Below are 19,304 nucleotides of genomic sequence, written 5' to 3'. Positions count from 1 at the left end.
CGGCCCCCGCCAGCTGGGCTAAGAGTGGGCAGAGGGCGGCTGAAGCGATAGTACAGTGGGAAGGGCGTTTGCCTTGCACACGGCCAACCCGGGTTCGATTCCCAGCTTCCCACAGGGTCCCCCGAGCACTGCCAGGGGTAATTCCTGAGTGCAGAGCCAGAGGAACCCCTGTGCATCGCCGGGTGTGACCCAAAAAGGAAAAAACAAATTAAAAATTAAAAAAAAAGAGTGGGCAGAGGGAGAGGCAGGGGAGGGGCGTCCTGGGGGTCTCTGGGCCCCCCGGCTGGCGGGGTGGGCCGTGCAGCCCCGTGGCTGAGGCAGAGGTGAACGAGGAGGCACTGTGGCTGCTCTTGGGGGTCTGCGCCTGCCCGCCCCTCGGCGTGTCCCAGAACCAGCCGCTTCCTGACCCGGGATCCCCGCAAGTCGGGACCCCCGTGAGGGGGCCTCGGGACACAGCTTGTGTGTGTGGGGGAACGGCGGGGTGGCAGGAACCCCCCTCGCCCGGGCAGGGGGGGAGGCAGCCCTGCAGGGTGGACGTGCCCGTCCCGCGGGGCACAGGAGGCTGTCGGGACTGTCCCACATTGCTGCTCGCTCTCCAGTGCTCTGAGATTCCCCCCGACCTGCCTCAGGGCGGGTCACTCCTGCTTCGGGGCTGGGTGGACCCCCAGGGGTTCTGCCAGGCCGTCAGCTCCTGTTCTGGCCTTTCCCGCCTCCTTTGGGCGAGGGAGAAACCCTGGTCCCCTGCTCGGGCAGCCGCGCTCTCCCCCGCCCCCACCTGGTCTCGGACTGTGAGCCAGCCAGGCGGGGCGGGCGGGGGCTGGGTGCGGGTGGGCAGGGGTGTAGACGGGAGGTGGCCTCGCTATCCCCAGGTGCGTCCTGGCCGGCCGCCACCGGCCTCCCTGCCTGCCTCTGTCTTCTTTCTGGGGCGGAGTGGACGACCAGGCTCCTACCTGCCCACCTCACCCCTACCCATTCCCCCCACCACCACACCCCTGCCATACTCCCTGCCTGCCTCCCCCCTGCCCACTCCCCCACCACCACACCCCTGCCCATACTCCCTGCCAGCCTCCCCCTGCCCACTCCCCCTACCACCACATCCCTGCCCATACTCCCTGCCTGCCTCCCCCTGCCCACTCCCCCCCACCACACCCCTGCCCATACTCCCTGCCTGCCTCCCCCTACCCACTCCCCCTACCACCACACCCCTGCCCATACTCCCTGCCTGCCTCCCCCTGCCCACTCCCCCCCCACCACATCCCTGCCCATCCCCCACCTGCCTCCCCTCGACTCACTCCCCCCTCCTTTGCCCACTCCCCCCGCCCGCTCCCCCCCGCCCTCTTCTCCCCCTCCTCCTCCGCCCCACCTGCCTCGCCCCTGCCTGAGGAACTGTTAGTGTAGGCAGCTGCCTGATCCGCCAGGCGGCAGGTGGGGAAATGTGTTTACCTTGGGTCCACCTGTCAGGCAAAACCCAAAACAAAATCTCTTTCCAACACGGCCCTTGGCTCCATTTGTTGCTTTTGGGGCCACACCCGGCGGTGCCCAGGGCTTCCTCCTGGCTCCGCACGCAGGCATCACGCCTGTCTGTGCTCTGGGCACCAAACGCGGTGCCAGGGATTGGATCTGCCTCAGCCATGTGCAGGGCTGCGCCTTGAGCCGGTGCCAGCCTCTCGGACCCTGGTTTTGTCATTGGAAAACTGTCTCGGGGGGAGAAAGAGGCACAGACGCGCTCTCGGATCCCCGCGGGTGTGTCCAGCCGCCCCGCCCCAGGGACAGCGGCCAAGCCTGTCCTCTGCCCTGCAGGCCGTGGTGGGGATGCCCGCCCAGCGAGCGGCCTTTCTCAGGGTGGGCGTTTGGGGTCTGTCCGTCCCAGAAGTCGCCAGTGGTCTGCGTGTCCAGAGAACCCAGTTTCCCATTTCCTCCGCGGTCATGTCTGCAGGGTCTGGGACGAGGCGGCTCCAGGGGGCCGTGGCCGGGTGGTCCGGGCCCGCGGGGAGCCCATGGGAGGAGGCTGCGCCCTGCCAAGGGGGTCAGAGCACCCCAGGGGGCAGAGCCAGGGACGGAGCCGCAAAGACGGGGCTTGGAGCACTTCCGGCCGGGCCCTGGCAGAGGTCACTCCCGGCTCCCGCTCGCCCCCTCTCTGGCTTCCGTGTGATCTAAGCGGGCGAGACCGCCCCCGCCGCCGGGCGCCTGTGCCCGCCTCTGGCCCCCTGAGTCAGGTTCGGGCTTTCTCTCGCCTTCCGGGTCTCCGCTCCGGTCCGGACGGGGCGCTGGTCCGGTCCGTTTGGGGAACAGCCTCCAGCCCGCGCGTGGCCGCGGTCACCGGGGCCAGAGTGGACGCGTCCATCACAGTTGTGTCTTCCTAGGAGTTTGTGTCCTGCTGCTCACAGCGGCCGGAAACTGCTTTTCTCTTTCGGCTCTTTGTGAAAGATCCTTCTAGAAGGTTCCTCACGCTCGCTCTCCGTCAGGGATCTTTAAGTTTTAAACGCTGCAGTCTATCATCGTTTAGGCATTTCATACTACCCATGCGCCTCCTTCCTGTGTGTGTGTGTGTGTGTGTGTGTGTGTGTGTGTGTTGGGGGGTTGCTATACCTGGCAGTGCTCACGGCTCACTCCTGGCTCTGCGCTCAGGGTCTTTTCTGACCATCTGGGGTGCTGCGGACGGAGCCTGTGCTGGCCGCATGCAAGGCGAGCACCATCCCCGCTGTCCTGTCACACACACACACACACACACACACACACACACACACACACACACATGCGCACACACACGCACACACACACCTGCCCCACACCTCGGCCCATCGACTTCTTGCTGTGACCTGTCGTTCGTCATTCCATTCGTGTCGTGGGCATCGCTAGGCCTGTCCCCTCACGCTGCTGGCTCTGTGTGCGGGGCGGGGACGGGCCTGCCCAGGGAGGGGGCGGGCGGGCGGCAGAGACTGTGGGTTCCTGGTGAGTAAATTCACCATCGCAGCCCCGCCTCTGGCGTGTCCCCCTCCACGCATGTCCCGAGCAGCTGCATGTCCCCCGCATCTCCCCAGCACTTGGTACCTTCCAGAGCCCGAGTGTGTGTGTGTGTGTGAGAGCATGTGTGTGCGTGTGCGTGCATGTATGTGTGTGTATGTGAGTGTCTGTGTGCATGTATGTGTGCACATGTGTGTGTCTGTGTGTGCATGTGTGTGAATGTGTGTGTGTCTGTGTGCATGTGTGTATGAATGTGTGCATGTGTGTGTGAGTGTCTGTGTGCATGTATGTGTGTGCATGTGTGTGTCTGTGTATGTATGTGTGTGCATGTATGTATGAGTGTATGTGCCCATGTGTGTGTGTCCGTGTGCATGTATGTGTGTGCATGTGTGTGTGTGTCTGTGTGTGAGCATGTGGCCCCCGGGGACAGACGTGCCATGATGGGCTGTTCACATCTGCCCGCTTCCACGCCACACTCTGCACACTCCCTTCTCCAGAGGCCATTTCTCTGTGCCTGGTCTGTTCGGGTTTCTTGCCCGTTTCCCCGGGGTTTGGCTTCCCCCGCCCGCACGCACATACCTGCCTGACGTGACGAGTGTTGTTTCAGGTGCGGGGGCTCTGGTGACCAATAAATACGCCCACCCCCGTCTCGGAGAGCCGAGGGAGGAGGTGTGGGGCAGGGGTGTGTGTGTGTATGTGGGGGGTTGGGGGGGTGTCGAGGCGGGTCCATTTTAAACCTGGAACTTGCAGGCGTTCTTTTTGTGGGCTGGTATATTCCTTTTAGGGGATGGATTTTTTCTTTTTATCATTTTGGGTCACACCCAGCAATGCTCACGGGTCACTCCTGGCTCTGCACTCAGGAATTACTCCTGGCAGTGCTCAGGGGACCCTATGGGATGCTGGGAATCGAACCCAGGTCGGCCGCGTGCAAGGTAAACGCCCTCCCCGCTGTGCTATCGCTCCCCCCGGGAATGTATCTCTAAGTCTTGTCCCGTTTGGGTGAGGAAGGACCGACGTCCGTCCATCTCGGTCCTGGTTTCGGCTCTCGCCTGTCTTCCCGGGGGGAGACGCAGAATCGGCTCCTCTGTGTGGAGACAGACGGTCACCCCCGGGCAGCATCCGGGCCCGCCGGCTCCTTCTTCTTTGCGTCTCGCGCCCGGTGTCCTGCGGGGAGGCGCTGGGGGCCGATGGTGCAGGAGGCGAGAGCTGCTGGGGGTGCGGCTGCCCCCACCCTCCTTTGTGCCTCGCTCCTTCCTGTCCGGGTTCGAGCTCTCACGCCTGCTGGCCAGAAGGAGCATGGCACGGCGGCAAGGGCAGGACTCGCCCCCCCCCCTCCCGTGGACCCAGGCAGCCACTTTAGCTCCTTGTCCTGCCCCTGCCCGGCCCCTGCGCTGCCCGGTTCCCCTCTGGCCCATTCTGACCCCCGCGTTCCTTCCCGCCTTTGAGGGGACCCGCCCTGGGCCCCCGCTGCCCCCGGGCTGGACCGCAAGGGCGCTGCCTCCTCCCGCAGCCGCCCGCGGCCCTCGGCGCTCCCTGCCCGTGTCCCCATCTCATGCCCCGCGCGCGGACACAGGGGCCGCCATCACGCGACTCTCTCCCCTCCCCCAGCTGCACGGGTACATGGAGAACAAGCCGCTGGGGCTGCAGATCTTCATCGGGACGGCAGACGAGCGCATCCTGAAGCCGCACGCCTTCTACCAGGTGCACCGCATCACCGGCAAGACCGTCACCACCACCAGCTACGAGAAGATCGTGGGCAACACCAAGGTCCTGGAGATCCCCCTGGAGCCCCGGAACAACATGAGGGCCACGTAAGCCCGGGCTGGGGCGGGCGGGGCTGGGGTGGGGGTCTCACGGGGGCAGGGGCCAGGGTCTCACGGGAACAGGATGGAGGCGGGGGTCTCACAGGGCCGGGGGCTGGGGGCTCTCACAGGGGGTGGGGACGGGGGTCTCACAGGGGCGGAGGTGGGGGTCTCATGGGGTCAGGGTCCAGGGTCTCACGGGACGGAGGCTGGGGTCTCACAGGGGCAGAGACAGGGGTCTCCACAGGACGGGGGGGAGTTAGTTGCCAAGGGGTTGGGGTTGGGAGTCATGGGACAGGCCCAGGACCCCATGAAGCTGGTGCTGGTTGACCCCTGATCTGTGTTGGACGCACAGACACGTGTGTTTTGGCTGTTTTCTGTCGAAATAGTTGGAGAGTGTTGGGAGAAGCCCCAGGTGTTGGGTTAAACCTCCTACTCTCCCCCTCCCCCCCATTGTACTCCCCCTCTCCCTCTCTCTCTCCCCTCCCCGTCTCCCTCTCCCTCTCCCCCTCCCCCTCCCTCTCCCCTCCCTCTCCCTCTCCCCCTCCCCTTTCTCTCCCCCTCCCTCTCCCTCTCCCCCTCCCCCTCCCTCTCCCCCTCCCTCTCCCTCTCCCCCTCCCCCTCTCTCTCCCTCTCCTCTCTGGCTCTCTCCCTCTCCCGTGTCTCTCCCCCTTTTTCTCTTTCTCTCTTCCTCTTTCTCCTCTCTCCCTCTCTCCTTCTCTCTCCCTTTTTCTCTCTCTCCCTCTTCTCTTTCCCTCTCCTCTCTCCCTCTTCCCCTGTCTCTCCCTCCTTTTCTCTTTCTCTTTCTCCCCCTCTCTTTCTCCATCTCTCTCCCTCCCCGCTCCTGTTTTTGGCCACACCCAGCGGTGCTCACTCAGGATCACTCCTGGCTCTACCCTCGGGGGTCACTCCTGTAGGAATAAGGGGACCTTATGGGGGTTCAGCAGTTGCCCCCCCAGCCAGCCTCATGCCAGGCAAACTGGCTCTGAGGTTAAATCTCTTTGCTCTTAGACGTTTTGTCTCTGCCCCGGGGAAACCCACCGAGCCCCAGACACTCGGGTTTGAGGGACACTCACCCCCGGGGTTGGAGGGGAACCTTCCCCTCGGAGGGAGCCCCAGGGCGGCAGAGAAACTGCCAGAACCGTCCAGAGCGCTCGGGCGACTGCCCGCCTGGCCCGCTGACCTGCGCCACGTTTGCGTGGATGCCTCTGCCCTCTGCCCGTCTTTCCCGGGCGGCCTCGGGCCCCAAGAGCGCGGGGACGGTCCCCCTCCCTCCGAGCGGACGCTTCCCAACCAGCTTCCGAAACGTTGCTGCTTGGGCTTCCCAGACCCTTTAGAGTTGGGGGGGGTCTGCTGGGGGACCCCGCCCCGAACCCGCTCGCCGTGGTCCTGCGTCCTGTCTGTGACCTCGACGGGGGCGTCGCGAGCTTTCCCGGGGGGTGGCGGCGTTGGTAGGGGAGGGGTCACCGGGCCTGGCTAACGGGGGTCCCTGTGCCCCCCCAGCATCGACTGCGCGGGCATCCTGAAGCTGAGGAACGCCGACATCGAGCTGCGCAAGGGGGAGACGGACATCGGCCGGAAGAACACGCGTGTGCGCCTGGTCTTCCGGGTGCACATCCCCGAGGCCAGCGGGAGGGTCGTGTCCCTGCAGGCCGCGTCCAACCCCATCGAGTGCTGTAAGTTGGGCTCAGCGACAGCGGGAGAGAGCGTTGGTGGGGGAGGGGTGAGGGGTTGCTCTGGGGAAACTGAGTCCCGGGCCCTGTGGCCAGGCCTGGGTGCCTTGGGGTGGGGGTCTGTGGTTGCTGTTTCCCGGGGTGGGGGGGCTTGCAGACCAGCTGAGCTTCGAGCTGCCCATGGCGTTCCGGGGGACTCGGACTCGACTGGGGGTCCCCACAGGGCCGGCCCAGGGTCCTGCCTCCGGGCGGCCGTGCTGGGTGGACGCGGGCCCAGGGTGCGGTCAGGGGGCTCCCCGGGGGCGGGGCTGTGAGGGGGAGAGTCGGGGCTCGGCTCCGGGGGCGGGGCCAGCCTCCCCCTGCCAGGTCTGGGGTTGGAGTGCCGGGGGTGGCCATGCTCTGTCCTCGCGGGTGCAGGGTGTAGAGAGGAGGCACGTGGCTGCTGCCGGGGGCGCCTGGTCGCCTGGTCACAGCTCCCAGCCCCCTCTTGGCAGCACGTTCTCTCAGACTCCGCTCTTGGTTTCGTCCTAAGACAACGTAAATCTGTGAGTGGGCTCCGAGGGTCGGCGAGAGAGAGCGAGAGAGCATGTTCCCGGGGCAGACCCCAGGCTCGGCCGGCCTCTCAAGCACAGTTTCATGTTCTTAGAAGCATGCTCTGGCTCCACTTTGCCGGGCTGGAGCAAGAGCACAGCAGGGAGGGCGTTTGCCTTCCACACGGCCAACCCGGGTTCGATTCCTCCGTCCCTCTCGGAGAGCCCAGCAAGCTACTGAGAGTATCCCGCCCGCACGGCAGAGCCTGGCAAGCTCCCCATGGTGTATTCGATATGCCAAACACAGTAACAAGTCTCACCATGGAGACGTTACTGGTGCCCGCTCGAGCACATCGATGAGCAACGGGACGACAGTGCTGCAGACAGTGCCACAGTGCTCCACCTTGGCACTGGGATATTTACACAGACTTCTGCCTTCTTCACCGGGCCTTCCCCCCTTGCTAGAATCCCCCTGTGCAGAGTTCACAGCCTGCAGAGGCCGGGCACGGGGTGTGTGTGTGGGGGGGGGCTGGGGCACGGCTGCGTTTCCCCGCGGTGGGGGAGGCCCAGCGTGGGGATCTCGTGATGAGTTCCAGGTGGGCCCAGATGCCCTCTGAACTAAGGTCACAAAGGCACAGGAAAGGCCCAGATTTGGCGAGACCTGCAGGGGGCCGGGCTGGCCCGAGGTCACCTTCCCTCGGGGAGAGCTGGGGCGGGAGTGTTGGGTGCGGGAAGGGCCCCGGCCGGCCTGCGGGGGAGGCACGGGAGTGGCCGCATGTGGTCTGTGGGAACGTGAGCGCTGGCCCCAGGCAGGCTGGCCGGCGAGTTTGCCATCGGCTGACGGGGGTCCCCCGGGCAGGGCCCAGCACAGGGCGAAGACGTGGAGCGAGTCTTGCTGGCCGCACCCTGGAACCCCCCCACCCAGCAGCACCCCCGTGGCTGCTGCTCCCCCGCTCTGGGGTTGGAACCGGAAACTCAGGGAGCCTCCTCCTGGCGGGCCCCCAAGAAGGCCAGGGCTCCCGTCTCCGGCCTGGGCCTCCCCCTCCGGACGGGGCTGTGGTCTGCAAACAGGAGGGGGAAGGCGAGGGCCGGGGGCTGCAGACAGGAGCCCCTGCTCTGACCCTTTCTGGGCCCCCCCATGGCAGCGCCCCCACAGCCACCGGCCACGCCAAGGGGCGTCCCTGAGCCTTGGGCAGCTGCAGACCCCCGAGGGGGCGGGCCCGGGAGCGTTCCCCTTCCTGAGGGAAAAGTCACTCCAGGGACGGGCGCGTTGGGGCTGGTTCCGCTGCGAGGCCGGGCAGAGAGGGAGAGCGGCTTCCCGGGGGCAGCGGGGCCTCCGGCTCCCACCTTCTGCTCTGGTTCTAGAACATTCCCCTTCCTGCCCCGAGGCACCCAGCTCCCGACCTTCCTGTTCTGTCTTTCTAGGCCAGCGCCCGGCAGGCCCATTAATATTGATTAACCCCTCGACCTGGCCTGTCGTCCGCAGGGAGCTTGTCAGTAAATATTAATTGACCGGCAGCCCTGGGCGGGAATCGACACGGGGGATTTATTGCCTTGCGGGGACTCTGGGTTGGGGGGAAGGAGGCTCGGGGCAGGGCTGCCTGTCCGCTTTGGAGGCGCCTTCTGTGGGGGTCTCGGGAGCCAGGGGCTCGGTTTCCTGGAAAGCCGGGCCAGCACCGCTGTCCGTCCCTCCCGGGAGGGGGTGTGGGTGGGTCGGGCCCGGCCCTGTACCGGCTTTTCCATTGCCGCTGCCCGGGGCCCCCCGGGTTCCCGGTGAGGACCGCTCACTTGGGGGGGGGCGCACCCCAGCCTGTGCTCGGGGCTCGCACAGGAGACCCTACGCGGTGCTGGCGGTTAAACCCGGGTCAGCTGCGTGCAAGGCAACGCCCTCACCTGCACCTTCTACCTGGCACCCGAGAGAACTCTGCACCTTTCCCCACAGAGAAAGGGGCGTCCCCCTGCTGGGGGCTGGGGGCGGGGCCGGAGGGGACGCGGTGGTCTCCCCCAGGGGCTGGCGGGCCCACAGATCACCACAGCGGCGGCCTCCCTGACAGGGACGCTCCCGGGGGCAGCCCGTGGTGTGGGTGTCCTGGGCAGGGGGCAGGGAGGGAGCCAGCGTCCCGACCAGGGTGCCCGCAGGGTGGGCTCCGTGGGGAAGCTACAGGGGTGGGGGAGGGGAGCGGCCGCCAGGCTGTCTGCTGGATCCTGCCCGGGTGGCGGAGGGAGGTGGGGGGAGGCTTCTGCAGGGCACAGGTTGCTCAGGGGGGCACCGGCCCGGGGACGGGCAGGGGGAGGACTCGGCACCTCCCGGTCTGTCAGGCCCAGTCCCCGAGGAAGGTTTGGGAGTAGCCGTGCAGGTCAGACGGCAGCAGACAGAACTCTCTAGAACAGAGTCTCTGCTGGGGATGGTCTGAGTGAGAGCAATGCTTTCCAGCCGGTGCTGCCGGCAGCCGGGCCAGGGATAAAGGGAACCGAGGCCCCTGCAGTGACCATCAGCCGCGGCTCGATGCTGTGAGCAGAGGCTGCCCCGGGGTGGGGGGCCGGGGGGCCTCTGCCGGCACCGGGGCGAGATGCCGGTGCTGCCAGTACCCTCGTGAGCGAGAGGAGCGGGTGTCTGGGCCTGGGGGACTCGCCATCCCCAGCTGCTGCTCTGGGCCCCGGGGGGCCGGGGGGCCGCCTCCTGCCGGGTTCTGCTGAGCTCCCGGCCCCGTCCAAGGTGCTGGCGACAAGAGCACCAGCGCCAGACGCCCGCTGAGCCCCGGGTCTTTCTCCTCCCCGTCTCCCCGGGAGGCTGGTGGTGGGAGCAGGCAGGGGGGTGGGGGGGCAGGAAGTGGACGCGTTGCGTTTGCTGCCCAGAAGCTGTGATTCACAGAGCTGCTCCGGCCAGCGCAGAGCTCAGGGCCAGGCCCGGCCCTGCTGGCTGGGAGCCGGGGGCCAGCTGGCCTGGGGGTGGTGACTCAGGGCGAGGAGGGAGGGTCCTGGCCAGCTCCCCCCCCCCCCGCCCCAGCTCATCACGGGCGGGTCTGAAAGGCGCGGACCTGCTGGGCCAGGCCCACGGCCGCTGTTTCCGTTGCCACCAGACGGGCACTGAAAGCGAGTGACCAGCCCAGCCCCGGTGGAGGCTCCAGATGTCGGCAGGGGTCCCGGTGGCCAAGGCTTCCGGTCAGCCAAGGGGGTGCTTGGCCCTTTGGAGGCCCAGGCTGGCCAGGAGGGAAGGGTTCATGGTGGCCCCGGTTCTGAGCTGGTGCAGGGAGCCCGGCCGACCCAGTTCAGGGGCTGGGGGAGAGTGGGGGGGAGGGCGTGAGGGAGAGTGTGGGGAGGGGTGTGGGAGGGGTGTAGGAAGGGTCTGGGGGGAGGGCGTGAGGGAGAGTGTGGGGAGGGGTGTGAGGAGGGTCTGGGGGGAGGGCGTGCGGGAGGGTGTTGGGGGGAGGGGTGTGGGGAGGGTCTGGGGGGGAGGGGTGTGGGGAGGGTGTTGGGAGGAGGGTGTGAGGGAGGGTGTGGGGGGAGGTGTGGGGGGAGGGTGTGAGGGAGGGTGTGGGGGGAGGGGCGTGGGGAGGGTCTGGGGGGAGGTGTGTGGGGGAGGGTGTGTGGGGAGGGTGGTCTGACTCACACACAAGAGGCTGGGGGGCCTCCCAGGCCCTCTCCGCCAAGGCCACACCTGCAGACAGGCTCCAGTCCAGGGAGGCCGCTGGGCAGGGTGCTCGTGCCGGCCTGTGGCTGGACAGGTGTCCAGGCTGTGGCTGCCTTCCTGAGGAGTCCATGGCGAGAGGTGGTTGGCTTGTGCTGGGCACGCTGGCGTCTCACGTCTCAGCCCTAATGTCCACCCCGGCCTGAGTTCCCTGACCGCCTTCCCTCTCGTCAGGTGTGCGAGTCCCTGACACTTGCCTCCTCAGGGCTGTGCGCTTGCAGCCTGGCCACGGGGGAAGGTACAGACGAGTCTGCCCTATGCTTCCGGTTTCATCGTCGATGAGATTTGTCTAGAGATGCCAGTATCTGCACATAGACAGCAGCGTCTCACCCACCCATCCGCCCGCCCCATCTGGCATCCACCCTCTCCTTCCACCCATCCATCTCTCCACCCACCCACTTATTCATCCATCCATCCCTCCATCCTTCCTTCCATCCATCCATCCACCCACTCACCCACCCACCATTTTCCATCCGTCCCTCCATCCACCCTTCCTTCCATCCATCCATCCACCCACTCACCCACCCTTTTCCATCCATCCATCCATCCATCCATCCATCCTTCCATCCTTCCATCCATCCATTCATTAATTCCTCCATCCCTCCATCCACCCTTCCTTCCATCTATCCATTGATTCACCAATTCATCCATCATCCATCCATCCATCCATCCATCCATCCATCTATCCACCAACCCCATCTATTGTCCATTGTCTCCTTTTGTCCATCCATTAATCAACCAACCCTCCCATCCACCACCCATCTACCCATTCTATCATCCTTCCTTTCTTCCTTCCCTCCTTCCTTCTATCCTTCCCTCCTTCCTTCCTTCCTCCCTTCCTCCCTCCCTCCTTCCCTTCCCCTCCCTCCCTCCCTCTCTCCTTCCTTCCTTCCTTCCTTCCTTCCTTCCTTCCTTCCTTCCTTCCTTCCTTCCTTCCTTCCTTCCTTCCTCCCTTCCTCCCTCCCTCCTTCCCTCCCCCTCCCTCCCTCCCTCTCTCTCTCCTTCCTTCCTTCCTTCCTTCCTTCCTTCCTTCCTTCCTTCCTTCCTTCCTTCCTTCCTTCCTTCCTTCCACCCTCATTCCTTCCATCAGTCCATCCATCCCTCCATATCTCCATCCCTCCATCCCTCCATCCATCCATCTGAAGAACCAAGTCCTCAGCACTCCTTTTAGTCCCGGCACTGGCCCTGGCCCTGGGGTCATGGTGTCCCCAGAGCAGAGCCCTCCCCGGGCTTCCATGCAAGTGGCGAGAGACGTGACAGGCAGACGAGCCAACCCAGCTACACGTGTGTGTCCACACGTGCAAAGAAAGACAAACAGGGCGATCGGGATGGAGGAAACGGGGAGGGGATGAGACAGACGGACGGGTGACTGCGGCTGTTTTGAGTTCGAGCAGGAGGGGCAGGAAGGGGGTGTCCCCTCCTTGCTGACGTGGGAACCGCTGTGTGGGGGGACGCGAGAGCAGGTGTCTGGGGGCAGAGGGCCTGGGAGCGGGCGGGGACACAGCCAGAGGCGACAGGGCCTTGGACATGGGGTGAATGCCAAGGCCAACCCCGACACCCCACGCCAGTCAGTTCCAGAGTTTACCGTGGGTGTGCCCCTCGGAGAGAAGGTTCTGGAACCCTCTGCCGGGGGAAATCTCACGGGAAAGTGACTTTTGTGGACTACAGTGTCCACTTCTCATCTGTCCCCGAGTCATGAAACCAGGCGTCGTTGGCAGAAACTGGGTCATGAGCAGATTGGGGGCGTGGGGGGGGAGACCGGGCCTTGGGGAGCTGCAGGCGGGTGGGCACTCAGCCCGGAGCCTCTCGCCTCACGCCCCCTCCCCGCTCTCGCCCTCAGCCCAGCGATCGGCCCACGAGCTGCCCATGGTGGAGAGACAGGACACGGACGGCTGCCTGGTGTACGGGGGGCAGCAGATGATCCTCACGGGGCAGAACTTCACGGCCGAGTCCAAAGTCGTGTTCACGGAGAAGACCACAGGTGAGGGCGGGGCTGGGCCTGGGTCTTCAGGCAGCGGGGGTAGGGGCGGGGGCGGGGGTGGGGGCCTGCTCCCCCGCCCTGGCTCGGGGTGCCCATCCCGCTGACTGTCAAGCTCCTTTCTTTTCTTTCTTTTTTTTTTTTTTTAGCTTTTTGGGTCACACCCGGCGATGCTCAGGGCTTCCTCCTGGCTCTGCACTCAGGAATTACTCCTGGCGGTGCCCAGGGGACCCTATGGGATGCTGGGAATCGAACCCGGGTCGGCTGCGTGCAAGGCAAACGCCCTCCCCGCTGTGCTGTCGCTCCAACCCCCTCAAGCTCCTTTCTTAAATTTTCTTTTTTTTTAAATTATTATTAAGGGGCCACTGTGCCCCTGCTCTGCTGCCCTTCTCCAGATGTCCCCGGCGTCCTGGGCCCAGCCTGTGGCATGGCGGCCGGTGCTGAGGGCCAGCCTGGCGCTGCGCCTCCCTCCCGAGAGCCCACGGCCCCTCGCCGGCTCCCGTGTTTGTGCCCTCTGACTGGGCCTGTCGGGCCCAGACACAGGGGCTTCTTGGGTTCAGTTTGGTCCTGGAGATTTTGGGCCACACACGGCGGTGCTCGGGGCCTGCTCCTGGCTCCTGCTCGGGGATCACTCCTGGCAGTGCTCCAGGCCTGGTCCTGGCAGTGCTCAGGGGTCACTCCCGGCGGGCTCGGGGGTCACTCCTGGTGGGCTCCGGGACCCGAGGAGCACGTGCCTCCCCCTGGGCCCTGTTGCTCTTCCTCCCATTGCCCACGGTGCCGAATTTAATCTAATGCTTTTACTGGGGATGATCCAACCTTGGGGGCTCCCCAGACAGTGCTCGGGGGCGGGCCAGGGGCCCATTAGGGATTCTCAGCAGCTCGACCAGCACTCGAATAGAAGCCCCGGGCTTCCCGGGCCATCCCTGCCTGGGCCTGGGCCAATCCAGAGCCGCGTGTGCTTGGCGTGTGCCCGCGCCACTGTCCTGCCCCTTGGCTCTGCCTGATCTCCTCAGGCGACCGCGGGGCCCTCGATGTCCCTCCGTCTCGGGGGAGGGCTCTGGAAATGCGAGTCGAACTGCAGGGGGTTTAGATGTTGGGCGAAGTGGCCGCAAGCTGGAGCTGCCCCAGGGGGCCCATCTCCGCAGTGTCAGGGGGACGCCCGGGGGTGCCGGGCAGCGGGTGGGGGGCACAGGGAGGGCGCAGTGGCAGCACTGTCCAGGCCCCTCCTGGGCGCTGCCCTGCACGGCGGCCCCGTCACCACGGGTCTCCCCGGGCATCTCGGAGGGGCGAGTGCCCACCTTCCACTGCCTCCTGGGTCAGGAGCCCAAGGGGCCCAGACAGCCCGAGGGGCGAGGGGCGGGAGGCTCTGGCGGGCCTGGGGGTTGGAGCGCGTGAAGGGCCGGGCCGTGGCTGCAGGCTGGCGACGGCGGGGCCAGGGGCGCTAAGAAGGACGAGGTCCACCCCTGGCGGCCACAGTCCAGGGCCTCACTGCTCCGGGCCCCTATGCCATCTCCCCTCTGCCCAGTCTTTTATTCTTGCTCTTTGGGGCCACACCCGGCGATGCTCAGGGCTGACTCCAGGCTCTGCACTCAGGAATCACCCCTGGTGGTGCTCAGGGGACCCTATGGGGTGTGGGGGATCGAACCCGGGTCAGCCGCGTGCAAGGCAAGTGCCCTCCCCGCTGTACTGTCGCTCTGGCTCTGCCCTGTCTTTAGGCGTCACAGGTGTTGGGGACCGTCCACCCAGAGAAGCTGAGTGTTAAGACAAGTGAGCCCCTGACACAGAGCGTGTGTGTGTGTGTGTGTGTGTGTGTGTGTGTGTGTGTGTGTGTGTGTGTGTTGGGGGGGGGCGTTATAATCTCCTTAACTGCCCCTAGGAGCAACTTCCAGAGCCAGATTCTCGCCCATGGGTAATACCCAGCACTTTCTGGCTGTGCAGCCCCTCCCAGCCTCGGTTTCCCCCATTAAGGGAGAGGCTAGCAGGCCTTCCCCGGGGGACCCCGTGTGCTGTGAGCGGCGGGCTCGGAAGGTCAAGAGCGTCGAATCCACATGCCAGCGGCCCCAGGTCCCCGGGCTGGACCCCGCTCAGGCCACAGAGGGCCTGGTGCTGCCCCCGGGGTGGGCCCGGCATGGGGCTGGAGGGGCCGGCTGTGTGCGCTGGGGTCCGAGGCAGCCGTCCCCTGCTGGCTGGTGCGGAGCTGGGCTGTGCTGGGCGCCTGACGTGTCGGCTGCTGCTCTCGCTCCCGGAGGACGGAGATGAGTAAGATGTTATCTCGGGGAGCCAGGGAACACGGCAAAACACAGGCCTTGCTCCCCTGCCCTTACGTGCCGGGACTTGCCCGGCAGAGAGGGAGCGTGGGGAGACAGCCGGGGCGGGGAGGGTCCCGCCTGCTCCGAAGGCGCCGTCTGCCCCCTCCGCCACTGGCAGGCCCAGAGCTGGAGCCCCCGCCCCGCCCTGCCCCCCCCCCCGCCGCCGCCCAAAACCACTGACTGACTCGATCCATTTTGTGGGTGCTGTGACCTCTGGATTCTGCAGGAGGTCCCCGGGGTGCGGGGAATCCTTCCAGAAAGCTCTTTCTGGTCTGCAGCATCTGGAGCGGGGCCCGCTCCCAGGCTGAGGCTAGCAGGCAGACGGCGGGGCCTGGACCCTCCGCTGAGGAGTGGGGGGCCCCTTCCCGGGGCGCGTGCCTGGTTCCCTCGGGCCTTGGGCCCTGCTGCGCGTGTGTGCGTGCGTGCGGGGAATCCCGGGGCTCCCCGGGGCCTTTCCCCCCAACACATCCCCTTCCGGCCCCCGTGGGCCTCCCAGCTGGCCGGCCAGGCAGGCGGGCGGGGAGGGCCGAGGGCTGCGGTTTTCCAGGGAGAGAGGGCCCAGCTGGATCTCACATTAAGGCAAGGTGACAGCCGCCCGGGCTAATCTTAGCCTCACGTTGGGTCATCGGCGGCGGCAGCTCCAAAGTGCTTTTTATAGCTGTCGACTGGGATCGGGCTGGCGGTTTCCACTCCAGCAGGAGGACAAATTGGAGATTGGTGGAAAAACAGTAGGAGAGGGATTGCGTGGAGTTTCTTAAGTTAGAAAAGCTCGGTGTTTTGGAAAAACAGCCCCTTATTTATAGCAGCAGTAATAATAATGACCATCATATTATTTTCATTTCTATTTTAAAGGCCAGCCAGGCCTTCCAAGCGCCGGTGACCTGAGCCCTCTGCGGGGAGTCAAGCTTCTCGGGCCCGGCCTGCCTGGCCTGCGGGAGCCGCGTCCTTACTCTGTCCCCAAACACCCTCCATCCCGGGACCCCGGGTCCTCCTTGGCCCTCGCAGGATACTCTCTGCTGTTCCTTTTTTTAAATTTTGGCTTAATTTGTTTTTTCTTTTTGGGTCACAGCCAGCGATGCTCAGGGGTTCCTCCTGGCTCATGCACTCAGGAATGACTCCTGGCGGTGCTTGGGGGACCCCATGGGATGCTGGGAATCGAACCCGGGTTGGTTGCGTGCAAGGCAAATGCCCTCCCCGCTGTGCTGTCACTCCAGCCTCCCCTACATTTTTTTTTCGGGGGTGAGGAGGGTCCCTCCCAGCCCTGCTCAGCCAACCAGGGCAGACAGCGCGTGGCCCTGCTGGGCTGGGGGTTCTGCTCGCCCCCCCCCCCACAACGTGCCCTGGGATGCTGGCGAGTGAATCGGCTCCTGTGAGGCTGGCCCCCTGGCCCTCCTGTCATTTCTTTGTCAGGCCGCACCCTGCTGTCCCCCTGGTCCCCTTTCAGATGCCCCAGCAGCTCCACTGTCCCCCCCCTGTCCTCCTGTCTTGCTGTCCCGGATGGCACTTGACATTGTGTCCACAGTCAATGGAATCTCCCCGGGTGCTGTCTCAGGACCTAGTCCCCCAGGCTGGCCTGAGGCGTCTGTGGGTGGCGTCGGGGGTGAGGGGGGTCTCGGTGGTCTGGGCCTCGGCAGTCCTGGGGTCTCTCGCCTGCATCGGGGAACGTCACCCCCCTGGACAGGTGGGAACCCAGGCACCCTGAGGCCCACCGGCCACAGCTGGGGACGGGCAGTTCCGGACGCTTCACTCAGGTCCCCCCCCCAAGGGAGGCCAGCAGGGGGTCCAGCACTCTCCCGCTTGACCCCTCCCCACCCCCGCTCCAGCCCCTTCTGCAAGTCCCTGGCGGGGGGAAACCCCGTGCCTGTGACCATCCGGGCCCTGTTCAAGTTCAGGCCGGGCAGGGCGGGCTGCTCTCTGACCTCAGCCGCTCACCCTGGCCCCCCTCCACGCGGGCCTCGGGCGGAGCTGGGGGGTCCCCCGCAAAACATTGCAAAACAGGAAAAAATCTAAGGACACCAAAATAAAAGCGAGGTGGCCGCGGAAGCGTGGTTGCCGGGGCGACGGGGCCCTGGGGGGGCGGGCCGGTGTTGTGGAAGGTGGCGGGGTGACACAGGCCTCTGGAATGTTTCAGCTGGTAAATCTGTCTGCAGCGGGCCTGGCCCGCCCCGGCCACGGAGCTGCCTGGCTCTCGGGCCCGCGGGGGCGGCACTGGACGGCCGCCCGCCTGCCATTACTCAGCTCCCGCTTCATGGGCCGGGCCGGGCTGGCCTTGGCGTTTGGCCGGGGGTGGGGGGGTCCAGGGGGGGCACGGCAGGGGCCCTGTCACCTGTTGAGCAGCCGAGCGGGGTTTTCTGGGGCGGCGTGGGCGGTGGAATCCCCTTTCCCACTGACTCATCGTGTCCCCCACTGAGTCATTTTATTACTTGGAGGTTCCCGAAGGTGGTATTTTGAGCTTTGTTTAATAAATGCATAATACTTGGGACGATTTTCTTTTTTTCTGGCTAAACGAAGTATTTTTCCATGAATGAGTGTCTGGGGAGCCGTGGGCATCGCCCAGGAGGACCACACCCCTGCTCGCCTCCCCGATACCTGCTTTTCTCCCAGATCTGGCTTGGAGCATCCCCTGCCCCCCCCTCCCCCCCCGCCGCCCCCCTGCCCACGTGGGGGTGTCTGGGGCACAATGGCCCGGCATGGGGAGTCGCTGCCCCAGGGCTTCCCCCGGGAACCCCGAGGCTCCAGGCCGGCCGGGTGTGACCGGGGCTGAGCCGCCTTCGCCCTGGGTGACGCATGGACACTGTCACTGCCCCCCCCCCCCCCCGCGGCTGACCCGGGCACCGAGTGCTCCTGCAAAGACTCCGCTGCCCGTGGCGTTGCTCAGAGTCTCTGCAGAGAGAGAGCCCGGCCCGGGGCAGGGGCTTCCCTGTGCCCGCCTGTAGGGGGTCTCGGAAGCAGACCCCAAGAGACCCGCCTGCTGGCAGGCAGCCCCGCTGTCTGCACCTCGGACAGACCCTCACCCCTGGGGGGGGGGATTTTCTCCCTAAATGTTTAGTTTTTTTGCTTGTTTGTTTTTATTTTTTATTTTATTTATTTATTTATTTATTTATTTATTCTTTTTGGGTCACACCCGGTGATGCACAGGGTCACTCCTGGCTCATGCACTCAGAAATCACCCCTGGCGGTGCTCAGGGGACCATATGGGATGCTGGGATTCGAACCCGGGTCGGCCGAGTGCAAGGCAAACGCCCTACCCGTTGTGCTATCACATCACTCCAGCCCTGCTTGTTTGTTTTTAAATGAGACTTGATTTGTGGTGTGAGCAGGCTGGCAGCTGGCCAGACGCCCAGGCCGGCCTTCTCCTAGGGACTCCGGGGCTCAGTTTCTCTGCCTGTCAAATGGGGTGAATGGGATTTTATTATTATTCTTTTAATTTTAAATTGTGGGTTTTGGGGGGGGTCACACCCGGCGGTGCTCAGGGGTTACTCCTGGCTCTGCCCTTAGGAATCACTCCTGGCCGCGCTCAGGGGATCCTGTGGGGTTCCGGGTATCGAACCCGGGTTGGTCCTGTACGAGGCACATGCCCTCCCTGCTGCCCTGTTGCTCACTATTCGGTGATCCCGGGGGAGGCTCTGAGTCCCGGGCCCAGGGCGGCAGGGGAGAGCCCAGGGCCTGGGGCCCGGCGTGGCGACGCACGTGGGCGCTCGGAATCCGGGTCTCAGGTAACTGAGGGTCTCTGCCCTTGGAGTAGGTCCCGCACATGGGCACAGAGGGCGAGACCTGCTTGAAGTCAAACGCAGTTTCTTCCTGACGTTTCATCTATGCGGATGATGATGATGATGATGATGATGATGATGATGGTGATGATGATGGTGATGATGATGAGAGACAAGAGAGAAGAGAGAGAGGAGAGGAGAGAGAGAGGCAGAGTGAGAAGAGAGAGAGGAGAGAGAGGAGAAAGAGGGAGAGAGGAGAGAAGAGAAGAGAAGAGAAGAGAAGAGAAGAGAAGAGAAGAGAAGAGAAGAGAAGAGAAGAGAAGAGAAGAGAAGAGAAGAGAGAGGAGGGGAGGGGAGGCGAGGGGAGGGGAGGCGAGGGGAGGGGAGGGGAGGGGAGGGGAGGGGAAGGGAGAGGAGAGGAGAGGAGAGGAGAGGAGAGGAGAGGAGAGGAGAGGAGAGGAGAGGAGAGGAGAGGAGAGGAGAGGAGAGGGAGTAAGAGAGATCAGAGTAGGAGAGATCAGGGAGAGCTTCCCGGAGGTGGCAGCTTTGGACTGAGCTCTAAACTAAAGACGGGAGATGGGAAACTGCCTGGGCCAGAAGAGGAATGTCCCCTGGGCGGAAGGAACTGGCCGCCCAGGCCCAGGCCTGAG

At 65.1% G+C, this 19,304-nt stretch overlaps 1 protein-coding gene across 1 annotated transcript in view; it reads left to right on the top strand.

Annotated features, from left to right (window-relative positions):
* NFATC2 (nuclear factor of activated T cells 2) overlaps window positions 1-19,304 on the top strand; it is a 95,962-nt gene that overhangs the window by 44,024 nt on the left and 32,634 nt on the right. The window contains exons 4-6 of the mRNA XM_055139260.1: window positions 4,573-4,775; window positions 6,270-6,442; window positions 12,498-12,638. Of these exons, the coding sequence (XP_054995235.1) occupies window positions 4,573-4,775; window positions 6,270-6,442; window positions 12,498-12,638 (517 nt within the window). The remainder of the gene's footprint in view (window positions 1-4,572; window positions 4,776-6,269; window positions 6,443-12,497; window positions 12,639-19,304) is intronic.

Source organism: Sorex araneus, chromosome 5 (genome assembly GCF_027595985.1).
Source record: "Sorex araneus isolate mSorAra2 chromosome 5, mSorAra2.pri, whole genome shotgun sequence".
NCBI classification, from domain to species: Eukaryota; Metazoa; Chordata; class Mammalia; order Eulipotyphla; family Soricidae; genus Sorex; species Sorex araneus.
This window is presented reverse-complemented; position numbering and strand designations above follow the sequence as displayed.